The 17,448-nt window shown below is 45.2% G+C and overlaps 1 protein-coding gene across 2 annotated transcripts in view; it reads left to right on the forward strand.

Moving 5' to 3' along the window:
• Window positions 1-883: 883 nt before the first annotated feature.
• phip (PHIP subunit of CUL4-Ring ligase complex) overlaps window positions 884-17,448 on the forward strand; it is a 62,621-nt gene continuing 46,056 nt past the window's right edge. For both annotated transcript variants that reach the window (XM_083642486.1, XM_083642487.1), the window contains exons 1-8: window positions 884-989; window positions 1,104-1,162; window positions 1,249-1,278; window positions 1,431-1,490; window positions 5,842-5,992; window positions 6,355-6,453; window positions 7,437-7,597; window positions 16,338-16,559. In XM_083642486.1, coding sequence (XP_083498612.1) covers window positions 950-989; window positions 1,104-1,162; window positions 1,249-1,278; window positions 1,431-1,490; window positions 5,842-5,992; window positions 6,355-6,453; window positions 7,437-7,597; window positions 16,338-16,559 — 822 coding nt within the window. In that variant the 5' untranslated portion in view covers window positions 884-949. The remainder of the gene's footprint in view (window positions 990-1,103; window positions 1,163-1,248; window positions 1,279-1,430; window positions 1,491-5,841; window positions 5,993-6,354; window positions 6,454-7,436; window positions 7,598-16,337; window positions 16,560-17,448) is intronic.

Below are 17,448 nucleotides of genomic sequence, written 5' to 3' on the forward strand. Positions count from 1 at the left end.
AAGCATTGTGTCATTTCCGTGATAATGTGTCTTGCATAAATATATCATTGCCATTAAATTCCTGTAACTCACGAGGTTTCATTCATTAAGCTGCATTCCCCTTCTTCTCCAACCCTTCCCCCATTTTACTGCCTGGCAGTATTTGGAAGAGAAATGGACGACTTCCCCACCAAACGGCTCGCAGAGTGGGTGTGTTAGTAAGACATCTTGTTCACAGCAACGACAGAATAATAACAATCGTGGCCAACGAGTACACGGAGCATTAATACCCCTACTATTACCACTTACTATTCCTATTTTGATATAACCTGGATAAAACGGTAGATCGCGTGTAGTTGCAAATCCCTCTCAAACACATATCTACATCTGCATCTAACGATACAAAAGTCAGAAAATATGAAACGTTGAGGGTTGTACCGATGCGCAACGAAATTAAATGTGTGTGAGGATGAAGCCGTTATTTTTTAAAACGTATTAAAGGCCATCTAGCTACAGAGTAACAGCCATTCTGCAGCAATGTTTCCTCTCCCCTTGCAGGCTGCCATTTCTACCTCCCCTCTTCCTCTCAGTGGTGGCGTGCGTAAAACACACCACTTGGTATTCTTGCGCAGAGGGCTTGCGCTTCTTCTCCTTTGAGGGGGAGGGGGATTAGCAAAACATCACTCGACAACCAGCAGAGCGCAACTAAAATTCACGTCTCGGGGTATTATACCCCGAAATACCTCGACGGTTTGTTCTTTGTGGGGGCAAGACGGTGTTTTGGGGGGCGAAACGCAAAGCGCGCACTAGTTGTCGTTGCGCGGAGGAGCACTAGACGCAGCCGGGACTTGTTTTGTGAGCGGAGCTGAATGGAGGAACCTCTTCCTGGTGGATAAACAGTGACAGCTACAGGGCAGCCACCTAGACCCACCACACAGGCTCTGGCGCTGCCCTGCCAAACAACACCAAAATGGCTTCAGACAGTACACACATCGCGCAATTGACTTCTGGTGAGTAAAGGAGATCGGAGAATATGTCATGGTTGTTGTAATATCCCCCCCAATTTCGTCGGTGCCCTCTTCTAACGCAGCTCCCGTCCTCTTCTCCCCCGTCCACCATACCAGAACTGTACTTCCTAATAGCCCGATTTCTAGAAGCTGGACCGTGTCAAAACGCAGCCGAGGTTGGTGTTTTTGTATTTTAGGATAATTTGTAATATGTCCGAAATTGTCCTGGGGTATAATTTTGTATTTTTTATCCTATTTTCAGACCCTGATAAGGGAGGTGGAGGAGAAGGAGGTAAGCAAGTCAGCAGTACGAGAGAGATGCTTCTCTCTGCACTGTACTTTGTGATGTTGCTTTTACTCTGATATGTCATTTAATGTTTTAAAACATCACTCTGTACGTTTATGAGCCGACTGATCACGGTCGACACTATTTTTCCACCCCAGCTGCTGCCCAAAAGGCTGGACTGGACCGGGCAGGAACACCCCGGGACGTACAAAAATTTGGTAAGGGAGCTCTATAACTGAGGAAAAAGTTTTTAGAGAGCAAAATAAAAATTGAATTTCCCGCAATTTTTAAATCAGGTGAGGGAAAAAAATGTATAGGGCTTTGCAGGGCGAGCTGAGAGCAGATTGGGGCCATTTGGGGCCACCGAGGGGTCGAATCCCAGTCTCCAGTGCCCCGTGGGGTGCGAGTTTGGTGCCATACATGTCCAAAAGGTTGTAATAGTTGTTGGGAAAATGTGTGTGAAATGTTGGTACGTCATGAGTGTTGTGGTGTAGGAGCGCCAGGAGCCGGAGGAGGGACTCCCTGCGCCACAAGCCAGGGAGAGCCAGGGAGGCGCTCTTGTCCTGCAAGAATAATTTGTGTGCACGGGGTGAAAACACACTGGGGGCAAGAGTTAAAACACGACTTTTTAGGGGGATATAAACAGTATATCCAGTAAAGCTGGAGATACAGCTTCATTTTAGCAGAGGCTTGTGCCTGATGGGGTGTGTAGTGCTCATTCGGAGAGCTGTGTGTGTGTGGAGTGTGGTAGTACGAGAGGAGCAGAAGAGGGGAGATGACTTTTTGGGTGAAGATGCGAGGTAATGTTGAACCGATATCTTATAATCGCTCTATTAATTTGCGTGCTGTCATGTAAACAAACATCGCTCATACGAGAGCGTCGTTTACGCATGGGGGCGTGGAGAGAATTAATCAGCGGGTAAACATTTATTTCTTGCCAATCGTCTGAGATCGTGTGCGTTCATATTTTTTGCGGGTTTGATTTTATTTTATTTTATGATTTAATATTAAGAAAATATTGACCTATGCCCTACTTAATTTTTCAAGAGCAGTTTGCGGGGGATTTTTTCCCCCCTACCATCCGCAGACAGAGATGAGTACCTGGACACTGAACATAAAGATAGCATGTTCAGTAGATTCAGCTTGGTGTAAATCTATACGTTTAAGAATTTATTGACAGTCTTTCTGCCTGCCTGTTTTATCTCTCTTCCTGCTTGGCTCACTGCGCTCTCCGTCCCTCCTCCTCCTCCAGCCCCAGCCTTTGAGCCTGCCTCCTGTCTGTCTATTATGGCTAATTCTGTTTAAAAAATAAAGGGAAAAAAATATGCGACGTGTTTTTAATTATTAGACAAAGGAAAGCGGGCTTGTTTAGAAGCCGTGAACGGTGGATCACGGTTTGTTTGTCAGCAGTTGTGCGCAGTCTGTTTATAGAAGGGGGTTGGGCACGCAAGGGACCTTTGATATGGCAACGCTGACTTCAATCATACCGCGATTTATAATAGGAAGATCATAATTAACGTTTTTAATTATGGTTTATTAATTGTGACGGATTAATTAGGTAAATGACCATTTTCATTTCGATAATAAACACGAATACTGCACACGTATAGCATATAGTTCTGAGAAACCTTAACCATTATGGAACCAACATTAATACATTTAATTATCTAATTAATCGATTAATTAATTATTTTTTAACCTTAATTAATGTGTGAATTTCAACATCGCAATTTTAATTAATTAATCGAATTATAGCTTGAATATGGTGACGTTTTCAACTATAGTGATATTTATTATGGATTTATGAGCAGTGCATGAAATGTGAGGAGATAATTATGCAGAAGATATGCGACTCCGTCATGGATAGGACCATGTGCTTGCTGTAGTGATAGGGGAGTGATATGCTGTTATCCATTAGATTACAAAAGCAACATGCACCAAATTGTTAGTAGCCTAGGCTACATGTTACTGTTACACTGTTGATGTGTGTGTGTGTGTGTGTGTGTGTGTGTGCACGCACGCAGGCACGCACGCATGTGTGTTTCTCCTGGTTCTGCATGAGAGGGGTCTGTGCAAGTGGGTGTTTTGCCCGCTGACATGTAGGTAGGCGCTGCAAGTGCTTATAAAAAATGGTCACGTCTCTGAACCAGCAATGATGTTGAAAGCAATTAAGGGGTCATTAATTGTGAGAGAGGGGAGTGTGTGTGTGTGCATGTGTGTGTGCGTGCATGTGTGTGTGTGTGTGTGTGTGTGTGTGTGAGAGAGAGAGTGAGAGAGAGAGAGAGAGAAATAGTGAATGCTCTGATAAGGGAAAGGAGAAAATGTATTTTCCTATTAGGGAAGCAGAGCTGCTCTCTTGTGTGCGCGTGTGTGTGTTTTGCGCCCGTGTGTGTGTGTGTGTGTGTGTGTGTGTGTGTGTGTCCATAACATGTGATCTGAATAATGCTTGCATTTCAGGCTCGTTTGACCCCATTCAGATATTTAAATCGGATGCGTCTGAAAGGAAAGATGATGATTTCTTATCTGAATTAAGTGGAAGATTGCTGAAATACATAGAGTGCTGCATGTGGCATATTTTTAACATCTCTAGCTGTGTGCTCACTCAGGCGTGTCAGGAGTTCGCCTTGCAGGGGTGTCCCGGTGTGTCCGTGGCATAAGAGACATACGATTATGTAGTTGCAGCAATGTGCGGGTTCGATTCTACTTCGATGCTACTAATATAAGAGTACATTTGTACAACACTACATATCCATTTATGAGCAAAATAATAATAACTTGAAGTTCGTCATTCAGTCACTCTCAAAAAAATATATAATATTTAATTTTGCCAAGTGATGTTGTTGTCTACTGTCTTTAAAGAGAGCTGTGATTTGTTTCATTATGTTGTAATCGTGTTGTCAGAGCGGGTGTCACTTCTTCCAAACATTGTGGATATCTCGTTTTCAGAACGGAATGGATGTCATTTAATTAAGCAGGAATGACATGAAAAGAATAATCACTTTGAAAGAAAAGTAGGCCATCGTTTTAATACCCCCCCCCCCCCCACACACACACACACACTGGCCTTACACAGATTGTTCCTGTTGAGAAATAAAAGTCTAAACTCACACGAGGGTAGTTACTGAAAGGGCACCTTTGCTCTTGGAATTCTGGAGCACACAGCAAGAATTGGGCTATTATTGACCTTGTTTTCTGTGTATACTGCCTCTGCTGCATAGGAGTGTAACCTGCGTGCTTTAAGAGTCAAATGAAATGGATAACCTTTGTGTCTACGGGTCACAGTCACATGTATACATCCTTCAATTAATCGTTCCAGCAGCCACCGGGTTTTTATAATTAAAGGACCAAGGAAAAATCTTCCATGACAGTGTCTCGTAGAGGAGACCAAAGTGATCGGGCTCAGCCAAAGGTTTGCCAGCGTTTGATGCAGTAATGTGATGCTTCATTGATCTTGGTAGGGGACTTGTTGTTTTCGTTTGGCCCTCTTCCTCAGAGGGTGAGCTACCAAACAGTGCTGCCTCAGAGCAATGCCTTGCTCAAGGACACTCCAGCCAACATAAGAGGCTTGAACAGACGCCTTGAGTTTCCCTGCTCACTATTCAACCCTGCTACCCCTGACTGGTGTTTTGTGTTCACTTGCTCGCCTGAATGGAACTGAGCTAATTGTGTGTGTGTGTGTGTGTGTGTGTGTGTGTGTGTGTGTGTGTGTGTGTGTGTGCAGTAAGCTATTTGTAGGGGGGTGAGGGGGGTTCCATCCCCCTTGTTACGCTGCTGAAACAAGCCGTTCTCACTCGGTTCAGAAACCCTTGCTGTCACTTGCCGACGAGAAAGGTCGCCCCCTCTTGTCAGAAATCAACGGTGCGGGCGAACCGACAGCTAGTCACGTGAGGCCGCCTGGCTTTCTCGTCACGAGACAGCTGATTCGAGTCCCGACGTGTCTAGTTTTTAACCCCGTTCTAACCGTTTTTACCCGGACCCAAACCATAACCCGAACCCCAACCAAGTTGTTGTTGGGGTTTGGGAAATATGACGAGAAAGGGGTACCCCATTATAAAGTGATGGCAAGGGGGTCCTGACCAAACATCCGTTTTTGACGTAGAAGGAGTCTCCTGCGCTTCAGCCCCTCCACAGAGGGAGGTCGATGCTCTCAGAACAGGACAGTATGATAAAGTAAAGGAGGATCCTAGAGCACTCGATTCACTGGAAAGTGATTTTAATAAGCTGCAGTGTAACGTTTCGACGCACAGCGTCTTCATCAGAGTCAAACCAAAATCAGTTTTTGACGGTTTGGGAGTAGCAATGTGTTGGCTCAGCTGCTACACTTAGATAATTCGAGGTGTTTATATTGTCAAAAAACTGCACTGTGTTTTTGAACAATAATTATTAGTTGGCTGGGACACTTCTGAGAGGCGCTGCGGCGCGCCTGAGGGAATCAGCCGTGTCAAGCTGCACAGAGCAGATCGAGTCGGGCAGGAGTCATACAGGAACAGCTGGTCAATTTCAATCATACCTGGTCAATTTTCAAAATAAAGCAATTGTGTGTGTGTGTGTGTGTGTGTGTGTGTTCAGGTGAAGTTGCACAGGCACATCAGTGCGGACCACCTGCTGCAGGTTTGCACCATAGTGTGTCCTCTGCTGGAGAGGGAGGTCCCTGCCAGCGTGCCCGGACTCACCAGCCTGCTGGGGGCCGGCCGGCAGAGCCTCCTCCGCACCAACAAGAGTGAGTGGACACACACACACACACTAACACACACACACACACACACACACACGCACACACACGCACACACACACACACACACACACACACACACACACACACTCAGACAGTCACTCCATCTCTTCTCTCTGTGTTTGTGTAGGCAAACAGACTTTTCATGCGCTTATACCGATGATACAGCACAACGCACAGGAATCTGTAGAACATGTGTATGTATTTATGTGTGTGTGTGTGTGTGTGTGTGTGTGTGTGTGTGTGTGTGTATGTATGTATGTATTTATGTGTGTGTGTGTGTGTGTGTGTGTGTGTGTGTGTGTGTGTGTGTGCGCGCACACGCACGTGTGTGTGTTTCTTACTGGCAGGCTGCAAGCATGTTGTGTGGAAGGGCTCAGCGCTGGCTGCGCTTCACTGTGGACGACCCCCAGAGCCTCCCATTATCTACGGGAGCCCCCCCAGTATCGGTAAATAGCCTTTTCTACTCTGTTTTTGCTCGGACTTTCTCCAGAGAGTGTTTAGAGGGACACTACCCACTTTGTCCTCTAGAGGAGTAACTCAAGTTTCTAGCTCACATAATGTACAGTCATTTAGACACAGAAAGCACAATGTAATCATTTTGACACTTTGTTTGAGCCCTGGATCATATTTCTGTTGACAGCAAAACGGCAAAAGAAACATAGGCAAGATAAGTGACATGAATAAAAGAAACAGGCCAGCGAAGTGACATGAAGGATGCTTGAGCTGTGTCGGGGCCTGTTTGGCCCTGCAGTGGAACCCAGTCCATCAATCACAGTTTACATGTATTGTATTGTTGCTTATAAAGGTCTTTACTGGCAGTGGCATTAAATGCAGTTATTATTGATTTGATATATTTATTCAAATTATTTGGGATTCAGCATCACAGCGGGCTTTTTCGCCAGGGTTAAATACTGTTATGCCCGCATGAAATGAGTGATTATTCTCCGGTCGAGTACCAGCTGTTATATACGACAGTGGTCCCCAACCACCGGGCCACGGACCGGTACCGGGCCGCAACGCATTTGGTACCGGGTACCCGGTAAAAAATAGAAAATAAAATAAACATAGGCTATAATATTATACGCTGTGTGGTAGTTGAAACATAGTTTGAACGTTGACGTTTATTTATGTTTGTAGTTTAAACAAAAACATAAATACTGTAGGCTACATACAGTACAACACAAAAGGCTGTTATTTACCCTTTGTCGCCACCTGGTGAGTAAATATATATGTAACTAAAAACCATTGAAATTGACAACCGGTCCGTTACTTTTTTTTCCATGTATCTACCGGTCCTTGGCACAAAAAAGGTTGGGAACCCCTGATATACGATACAGTGTCTTTACCAGTGTGTGTGTGGTCTCTCCGTCTAGTGGAGACAGTGTCCTGAGTCCTGACCCAGTGTGTGTCTTCTTGTCTCTCCGTCCAGTGGAGACGAGCTCCGGGCGTCGGCTGAACGGCTCGTACCGTCTGGGCCAGCTGCTGCCCACCGCCGTCTACCAGCACATGAAGATGCACAAGAGGATTCTGGGACACCTCTCGTCGGTCTACTGCGTCACCTTCGACCGCACGGGACGCCGCATCTTCACCGTAAGGCTCTGTGTGCTGCCATCCCTCTGCTTTCACTTGTATGAGTGTGTATGGTCTGTGTGTGTGTGTGTACGGTGTGTGTGTGTGTGTTTGCATATGTGTGTGTGTGTGTGCGTGCGTGTGCGTGCATGCGTTCGTGCGTGTGTGTGTATTAGGGATGGGCATTTCTAGCAAAAACACTAGTGGGCCAAAGTGGACTTTTAGTCGAGGAGCAGAGAGGATTCTGAGCAGCCGCAGATGGCGAGTTCCGCCTCCGGCTGAAGGGTTATTTTATAGGCCTTAGAGTACCAGTCAAATATTTTGTCCCAGAATCCAGATAGTGAAGGACAAAACCAAAAAGCATGGGATAGTGTACCCTCTAGCACCTGACACCTATCACATATTGGTGAGACAGAAGGGTAGATCTTGTGTGCAACCTTGACTTGGAATAATGAAGACGATGAGTGACTTTAAATTGGATCAGTTGGTGTCTGCTGTTAATTGAGCAGAGTTGGACTACAGATAGACTCCTGTCCCATATCATTTCAACATCAAGTTCCTCCTGCCACGCCTCCCTAATGATTTTCGACTTTCAATAATAAAAGTCGATCTTGACAATAAAAAAAATCGATTATTCGAAAATTCAAAATTCGTGGTCCATCTCTAGTGTGTATAGTGTGTGGTTGCAGGCCTTTTGTGCGCAGATTTTGCATGAATGTCCAAACAGATGTGTTGAGAGTTAAAAGTATGGATGGGCAGGGGAATGGCGTGACTTGTGGTGTGTGTGTGTGTGTGCGTGTGTGTGTGTGTGTGTGTGTGTGTGTGTGAGCGTTTCCCTGCTGCTGGTCAAGACAACATACTCCCCCCCCCCTCCCCCTAAGAAAAGTGTAGATGTGGCCATTCCTGCATGGGGCCGGATGGACTCTGCTCTTATTATTCACAGACTAACAGTGTTGGAGTGAGACTGTGTTAGGGATGTGTTAGACTGTGTTAGGGATGTGTTAGACTGTGTTAGGGATGGGAGGAGCATATACGATTTTATCTTTTATCGCCATAAAAACACTAAAAACAACGTTATCTTGGTGAATTTACATTATGGGGAAATCGTGAATATCCTCACAGAAGTGACTTGAAAAAGCTGTCTAGCTCACTAACGTACAGTCCTGTTGTTGCTTTCCTGATTTATCTTGAATTGCCATTTGTCACAAGGGGGAGCTCAGCTCGCATCTTTCCAGTCAGTCATCATCAGGGATGCCGATGTGTTACTGAACGGGCCTACCGGGCCCAGGGGCCCAAGAGGTCAGGGAGCCCCATAACCCAGAGCCTTTTCGTGACTTTTCGAAACGTCTATGGAGAAAATGAATGGGGAACTTACTTCATACGTCACGAAAAGTCACGTGTCTGTTGAGCTCTATTAGAGGGTTATTGTACTTTAGGCTTTAATTGAGTAAATCCTGTGTTATTGAGATACAGCAGGTGAATGTATTTCTTGTCATTGTGCTGTTGGCTTTGAGTGTTCAGGTGTCTGTGCTGTGTGCTGTAAATCATGTTGAGATGCAGGTCAATGTATCTCTTACTTATTATTCTGGCCTTAGTTTTGCGTATGAGCACTATGAAGGGGGGGCCCTTTTATGCACCAGGCCCAGGGGCCCGTCATGTCATAATCAGCCTATGATTGTTGTGGCTGAAGGCTCAGCTTGCCCATTGTACCAGGGAGATGGAGCCGTACACCACCTGAACAACGTATGTGCTGCTGTAGGACTGGCGTGCAGCATGAGGAACACATACTTGTGTGTCCTCTCACACAGGAGATTCGGACAAGTTATGGGCATGACTCTACCCAGCTGAGCTCAATATTTAGTAACACTGATAGAGGAAAGTTGAACATGTTACAGGCTTGCCTAGCAGTGTTGGAGCACCAGCAAGTTCTGGCTGACTGATGTCGGTGTCTGTATTTTAATGTTTATGTTGTAATATATTGTATTTGTGATTTAATTGTTGTATTGATGATGGAGTATTTCTATCTTGTAATTTATTGATTATTTAGATTTTTTTTGTTTGGACCCCAATATTTTAATATTGTGTCAATAAAGTAACTAACTAACTAACTACCCCCCCCCCCCCCCCACCCCCCAAAATAAATAAATAAATAAATTAAAATAAAATAAAATATTTTTTTTGCTGTGGAAAATACTGTGGATTCAAAACTAAGGAATGACAGAGAGATGCAGAACCTGCCATAGGAAAGGCACCAACACCTCTAATGTACACCTAGAGCTATATAGCTAAATAGCTAATTTGCTTCATGTTTTACCTCTGGTTGTAGGTAACGTTATAATGTAACTTGGCACTCTCCTGGCCAGCTCATGCAAGATAAATCACTAAACGCCGCTGGGTTTACACCATTTTATTTTACAGATAGTTTTCACTAAAACGGATGTTGACAAAGTTTGGTTCCTAACTAAATGTAAGGTAAAGTGATTCCAGTATGTTTTACAGCCATTCTAAGAGTTTTATGCACATTTTGATTATTATCGGGATAATATCGTGAATCACAATTATTTTGGCCAGGATAATCGTGACATTAAAATGTTCATATGGTTGCATGACTGTGTTGCCTCTGTCTCTCTTGTCAGCCTGTGTGTGTGTGCAGTCTGGTGTTGAAGAAGCCCCGTGCGCCTGTGCAGACTGTTTCTCTTTACTCTGCTGTGGTCATAGTGTTTGATTAGAGTCACCTCTGTTTGATTAGAGCCGTTCCTATGCTCATGTTTGTTTGATTGTCATCAGCTGCCTTTCGCTTACCAGGATAAGACACCGGTAATTTCTTGTAGCATTTTAGTAGCAGTTCTGGTATTCACTCCTTCCCGGCAGGGATCACAAGTTTGGGTTTCAGTCCAGTTTGTAGCATCACACCTGTTTTGTTTTGACCAGAGCTCAAATTCTAGGAGGGGTGGGGGGGGGACTGGGTGTGGTGCGGGAGCTTAGCTGACCTTATTTTCTCTTGTCTTTGTGCCATGTTTTGTTGTTGTGGTGTTCCTGTTGCTCGTAGCTATACTGTTATAGGAGCTGAATGATGTGTTAAATGCTGACCCAACGCTGGGGTGATATTAATTTAATGTTGCTGTCGTTATGTTTGAATGCCAGAGTTAAACGCCGCCTGCTGCTGTACACCATTTTCAGCTTCCACTTCTCTTAAACCTCTAAAAATGGCTGGCTGAGTGGTGAGAGAGGGAGGGGGGTTAGATTGACTCTCCCTCTGTCTCTGTCTTTCTCTCTCTCTCTTCTCGTTATCTCTCTTTTGCCCGTTCTCTCTCCTTGTCCCCCCTCTGTGCCGCCCCTCCCTCCCTCGCTCCTCTCTCTCTCTCTCTCTCTCTCTCTCTCTCTCTCTCCCTCCCCCTCCCTCCCTCGCTCCTCTCTCTCTCTCCCTCTCTCTCTCCCTCCCCCTCCCTCCCTCGCTCCTCTCTCTCTCTCTCCCTCTCTCTCTCCCTCTCTCTCTCTCCTCCTCTCGCTATTTCTCATCATAACTGGATAAAATGTTTCCTCTGAGGCGCTGGCTAAGTGCCAGAATTAAAATTCATTCTTGGTCTTCCTCACTTTCTCCTACACCCCCCCTTCTTCCCCCGTTTTCTCTCTCGCTGTCTCCTTTCATCACAAGATCATTTTTATTTATATATTTACTTATTTTTGGATCTGTTAATTTACTCGAGTCTTCTCTTACAGAAGCTTTGCTGCAGTGTGGTAGTCAAGTCAGATTGACTAAAAATATGAAAACCGAAAAACGACTAAAACGCTAATTGTTATGGAAGAAAAAGAACAAACGCGACATCGACGGCTTCATCACAAATACCTGCCGAGTCCCGACTGGCGCCTTTGTGTTTTTCTCTGTGCAGTATCTGTGTGTCAACGCTGCTCCTCTCACCCTACCTCTGTCTATTATTGATCCTTTGATTTAGCCTAAACATGCAGCAGGCCAGTGCACACAGCGATCATCGATCTGTGGCAAATATTAGCTTTGTTTAAGTAATTGATTGGCAAGCGCCAAATATTGATTTGTGTTATTATGGCTTTAGTAATGGCTGGGAGTTTATTATCATGCCCATTGGGAAGGACAAATTAGACCAGCTCGTATGGATTGGTTGTCCCCTCCCTGCGACTGTGGCTCATCGCGCTTCCTGTCGTCGAGTCGAAAAGGACATTTCGCGTCATGTCTTGTTCGTCCAAAATCCGGAACTTTTCGAGCCGCAGCTACGTTTGGTTTGGTTGGTCTCGCACCCGGGATTAGTCCTTTAAGGCTCTGGTCAGACTCGCTGAGGGGAATGGCTGCTCTTTTGATCGCTCCGTAAAGAACAGCAGCTCCACTCAGACCCTCCTGTTTTACTGGTGATGGAGTGACTGGCTGCTGTGTCTCACATCTCACGTTCCCTCTAAAAATCCATGGTGATACTGATAGTCTAGCCAGTCCCATCAATTGCCTGGCAGATATAAAATGCTGTATGCTTTGCTTCAGCGGCGTTTTTTTTCTTTTTTGGGCAACTTAATCAAACCAAATGAGAAAAAAATAATGGTTTCAGGTCTTCTGCCCACCAATCTAAAGCCAGTGAGAAATGAGAACTTTTTCCTTCGAGGAATATTTCTGACTTTTCGCATCGATTTTTAGCATCACCCGAATAGTTTTTCTTTCGTATTACTTTGGAGGCACAGATGGTTCTGGCACCGTGCCGAATCCCAGACCTTCTAACCCCATCCAAACTGGATCACAGCCTGAGCTCCTCAGGGTCCCTAAAGGCTGTTTCAAAGTCTAGGAACAGGTGAATGAGGTGATTGGGTTTTTGCCATCAGGGCTATAGACTGTGGAACCACCTGCATGGGGAGCTTAGGACTTTGCCACCAGGACTATATTTAGACTGTGGAACCACCTGCCTGGGGAGCTTAGGACTTTTCCATCAGGACTATATATAGACTGTGGAACCACCTGCCTGGGGAGCTTAGGACTTTGCCATCAGGACTATATATAGACTGTGGAACCACCTGCCTGGGGAGCTTAGGACTTTGCCATCAGGACTATAGACTGTGGAACCACCTGCCTGGGGAGCTTAGGACTTTGCCATCAGGACTATATATAGACTGTGGAACCACCTGCCTGGGGAGCTTAGGACTTTGCCATCAGGACTATATTTAGACTGTGGAACCACCTGCCTGGGGAGCTTAGGACTTTGCCATCAGGACTATATATAGACTGTGGAACCACCTGCCTGGGGAGCTTAGGACTTTGCCACCAGGACTATATATAGACTGTGGAACCACCTGCCTGGGGAGCTTAGGACTTTGCCATCAGGACTATATATAGACTGTGGAACCACCTGCCTGGGGAGCTTAGGACTTTGCCATCAGGCCTATATTTAGACTGTGGAACCACCTGCCTGGGGAGCTTAGGACTTTGCCATCAGGACTATATATAGACTGTGGAACCACCTGCCTGGGGAGCTTAGGACTTTGCCATCACGACTATAGACTGTGGAACCACCTGCCTGGGGAGCTTAGGACTTTTCCATCAGGACTATAGACTGTGGAACCACCTGCCTGGGGAGCTTAGGACTTTGCCATCAGGAGGACTATAGACTGTGGAACCACCTGCCTGGGGAGCTTAGGACTTTGCCATCAGGAGGACTATATACTGTGGAACCACCTGCCTGGGGAGCTTAGGACTTTGCCATCAGGACTATAGACTGTGGAACCACCTGCCTGGGGAGCTTAGGACTTTGCCATCAGGACTATAGACTGTGGAACCACCTGCCTGGGGAGCTTAGGACTTTGCCATCAGGGACTATAGACTGTGGAACCACCTGCCTGGGGAGCTTAGGACTTTGCCATCAGGACTATAGACTGTGGAACCACCTGCCTGGGGAGCTTAGGCTGGCTAAATCCATACCATCCTTTAGAGCACTAGTTAATACTGGCTTTTATAGACTTGATTTGATGGACTGTATTATCTTGCGACCGCCATTTGTATGCACCGTGGTTGTTTCTTTCTATGCTTACATTGCTTTCTACTTAATTATACTGTGGATTTTTTTTATCTCTTTTGTTTTTATGTACTCCTTTGTAAAGTGCCTTGTAACTGTGTTTTGAAAATTACTATACAAATTAGCAATTATTATATTATTAAAGGTTAATGTAGTGAACAAGCGAGAAGCATGTAATTCTCTTACTATTATGTGCTAGTAAGATAGCATCCCTTCTCAAGTTGTCCTTTTGCACGGGAACAGAGTTTGTGGAAAGGACACATCTTGCGAGGCGAGTCTCTTCTAGTGCCAATACACATCACTGTATCTGTAGAGTTTGTGGAGGTGCTTTATTTCACCTGGAGTGGAGGATACTCAGGAGTCAGACTAGGGATGTCACGATACTAGAATTTCTACTTCGATATTTTCCCAGGAAAATATCGATACTCGATTATACCATTTTAAATACCACGGAGATGATGACACATCAAGAGGCATAAAAATAAAGTTAGACAGATGGACGGACAGACGCACACTTCTCCATAATCTAGGCCCGATAAAACTCATTAAAAACTTTGCACTGACAGCAGATTAGCCCTGCTCTAGCCATCAGCCCATCAGAACACGTTTAGCTTGTTCAAGCTACAGATACCCACCAATGATGTGGGGCAGCTGTAGCTCAGGGGGTAGAGCGGGTCGTCCACTAATCGATTTGGATAAAAGAGGTCGGTGGTTCGATTCCCGCCTCCTCCAGTCTGCATGTCGAAGTGTCCTTGGGCAAGATACTGAACCCCGGCCCAAACTGCTCCCGATGGTGTGCCAGCACCCTGCGTGGCAGTCTGCCGTCATCTGCGTGTGAATGGGTGAATGTAAGCGCTTTGGATAAAAGCGCTATATAAATGCAGGCCGTTTACCATTTACCAATGATAGAGAGGGGAAAATCTGTGATTTTTTCATTAAAGGAAAGCACTGCTGGTAATGTTGCAAATGAGTATTGTATCCGTTTCAAATTTTCTGTATTGATACTTTCTAGATGATATCGATACTTTTGATAACCCTATTCAGGACAGCCTCTCTCATGGGCCATGGCCGTGTGAAAAAAATCTCTGTAAAACACTTTATATGAAGGTACACGTACATAATCAAGATTAATTAGTTGCTCATCAGCATGCATATTAGTAGAATATTTGCTGTTTATTAGTCATTATTAAGCACTTATTAATGCCTTCTGCATGATCATATTCTATTAAGTAGGAGTTTTCCCTCAATAACCTCATAATTACTGCGTATTTATAGTAAGGAAGTTGTGGTACATGAATGACGACCTTACTTACCTGTGTCGAAATACCCTATTGCCGCAAAAGTACTGCCACAGTGGTTGCGGTAATGGTTGGATCTTTTCCGTTTAGTTGCACCAGTAAGAATCCAGCAAGATGGCGAATCATGAAAGCTGAGAATCCACAGATTCCAATGATATCAGTGTTATCACTCTCCGACCAAAACTCACTGAACTAGCAGCTTCACACCAAAAGCGTTTTTTTCAGTCAGAACGCTATGAAAATCATGTTGAGAGCGCTTCCATTGTGCACAAAACACAGCGCACGGAGCGTTTTTTTTGTGCTCCGTTTGTTTTCCCCTGTAGTCGCGTGCAGTACAGATCAGAACACAACGACCACACGGACGGTAGCCAGCTGGTTTTGTCTGTTTGATGTTGTTCACTGTCAACACGAAAGCCAGATTATTGCCAATTCTGGCAGCAGAGGAGGTTGAAAATCCCTCGGGAGGAGAAAAGGTAGGTGGAGTGAAAAAAACGAGCAGGGCGCTTTTCCTCTAATGTTCAACTTTTTTCAGCTTTAAAACGCCCACAGCGCTCCTCCACAAAAACAACAGACGCCACCAGCGCTTAAACGCCAGGTGCGTTCATTAAAAGAGGAGCACGTCTAGCGCGTCCTTACATAGAGAATGAATTGCAGAAAGACGCTGGCAGCTCCAAAAACGCTTTTGGTTTGAATGTCCCCTAAAGGAGAGAGAAAAACACACCTCCTGCAGCGGCAGCATCAGTGTCCCTGGAAACAGGCAAGCAGTAATTAGAAGGTTATTGAGGGAAAACTCTTAGTTAATGCCCTAGTAGTTGATATGATGTTCATGCAGTATAAGGCATTACTAAGTGCTTTGTAATGACTAATAAACAGTGTTACCAAAATCTCATGTTTATTTTCTTTATCATTGATTGATTGATTGATTGAATGATTTGCACAAAAACAGAAAGAGAGAAAAGGAAAACAACAAAAGCATGTGCCAGTAGAGACAGGAAAGTCTAGTTGGGCTTATTGTGGGTCTCTGCCTGTTCTTCTCCCCGTTGGTTCTGCTCTTCTTTAAATGCCACGCTGAAAGACATTGTGCTGATGGCTGTCTGCCTCGCAACGTTCACCGTCATAGTAGATTAATCACCTTTATTTTTGCACCTGAAGACTCTCTTTTTGCTGCGTGTTTTATTCCACTTTGCCAATTTGCCGTCAGTCTAAGGCAGAAGTATGCAGCACGGATATACTTTAAAAAGCTGTTTGAACGTGACGCGTTTCATTCGTCTCACTTGAACCGTGGCCTCAGAAGCGGACACACGCCACTGCACACGCAAGACGAGATGAATCAGAAACGGGGATTCGTGTATTTCATAGGCTTCTCGAAAGATGTAAAGTAATAATTCTTTCCTGGTGTCACTCTGATTAGCATGTTGTTGTCCGTGTTGTCTTGGGCAGGGCTCAGACGACTGCCTTGTGAAGATCTGGAGCACAGATGACGGGCGTCTGCTGGCCACGCTGCGCGGCCACGCGGCCGAGATCTCCGACATGGCGGTGAGCTACGAGAACACCATGATCGCCGCCGGCTCCTGTGACAAGACCATCCGAGTGTGGTGCTTACAGACCTGCGCCCCCCTGGCTGTGCTGGAGGGCCACGCCGCCTCCATCACCTCTGTGCAGGTAGGCTTGTGTTGTGTTGTGCTGTGCTGTGTTGTGTCGTGTTGTGTTGTGTTGTGTTGTGTCGTGTCGTGTCGTGTCGTGTCGTGTCGTGTCGTGTCGTGTTGTGTTGTGTTCGTGTCGTGTTGTGTCGTGTTGTGTCGTGTTGTGTTGGTGCTGCTTGTGCGTGTGCGCGTGGGCATTTGGGTTTGACCGATACGGGTTCTTGAAGGCCGATGAAGATGGTTTAAGCCCTGCCACCATGGTGTCTGTCTGTCTGCCTGTGTGTGTCTGTGTCTGTGTGTAGACCAGTGGCTCTCAAGAGTGGGGTCCGGGGACCCGCAGGGGTCCTTAAAGGTCCCTAAAGACACACCTTTTCATGCTCCATCTGGGGCCCTTCTTGAACTAACTCTCTCTCTAAAAAAATAAAAAATAAAATACTAACTTAACTTTTGCCACTATTCCTTCAAATGTTGTAGTTGTCATAGACTGTGTTGCATAGTTGATTGCTCTATTGCTGACAAAAATGTGTTATTGTAAGTCGCTTTGGATAAAAGCGTCTGCCAGATGATGTAATGTAATGTAATGTAATGTAATGTAATGTAAAGGGGTTTCAGGTGGTCCCCAGCAAAAAGGGGGGAATCATTTATTTTCACTGTAATTAATTCCATCCATTAGGAACACAATGACAGAATGTATGTATTTGGACCATGGTTTCATACACTTTCTGTAATAATCTCACTACTATAATAAGGCGGCCATAGGCACACAGTGGATCAATTGCTGAGTTCTGCATGAGTACGTGGACTAGAAATTAGCTTTCTAACACTAGAAATCAGCTTTCTAACACTAGGAATTAGCTTTCTAATACTAGAAATTAGCTTTCTAACAGTAGAAATTAGCTTTCTAACAC

The sequence above is a fragment of the Poromitra crassiceps genome (assembly GCF_964638095.1).
Source record: "Poromitra crassiceps genome assembly, chromosome: 9".
NCBI lineage: Eukaryota > Metazoa > Chordata > Actinopteri > Beryciformes > Melamphaidae > Poromitra > Poromitra crassiceps.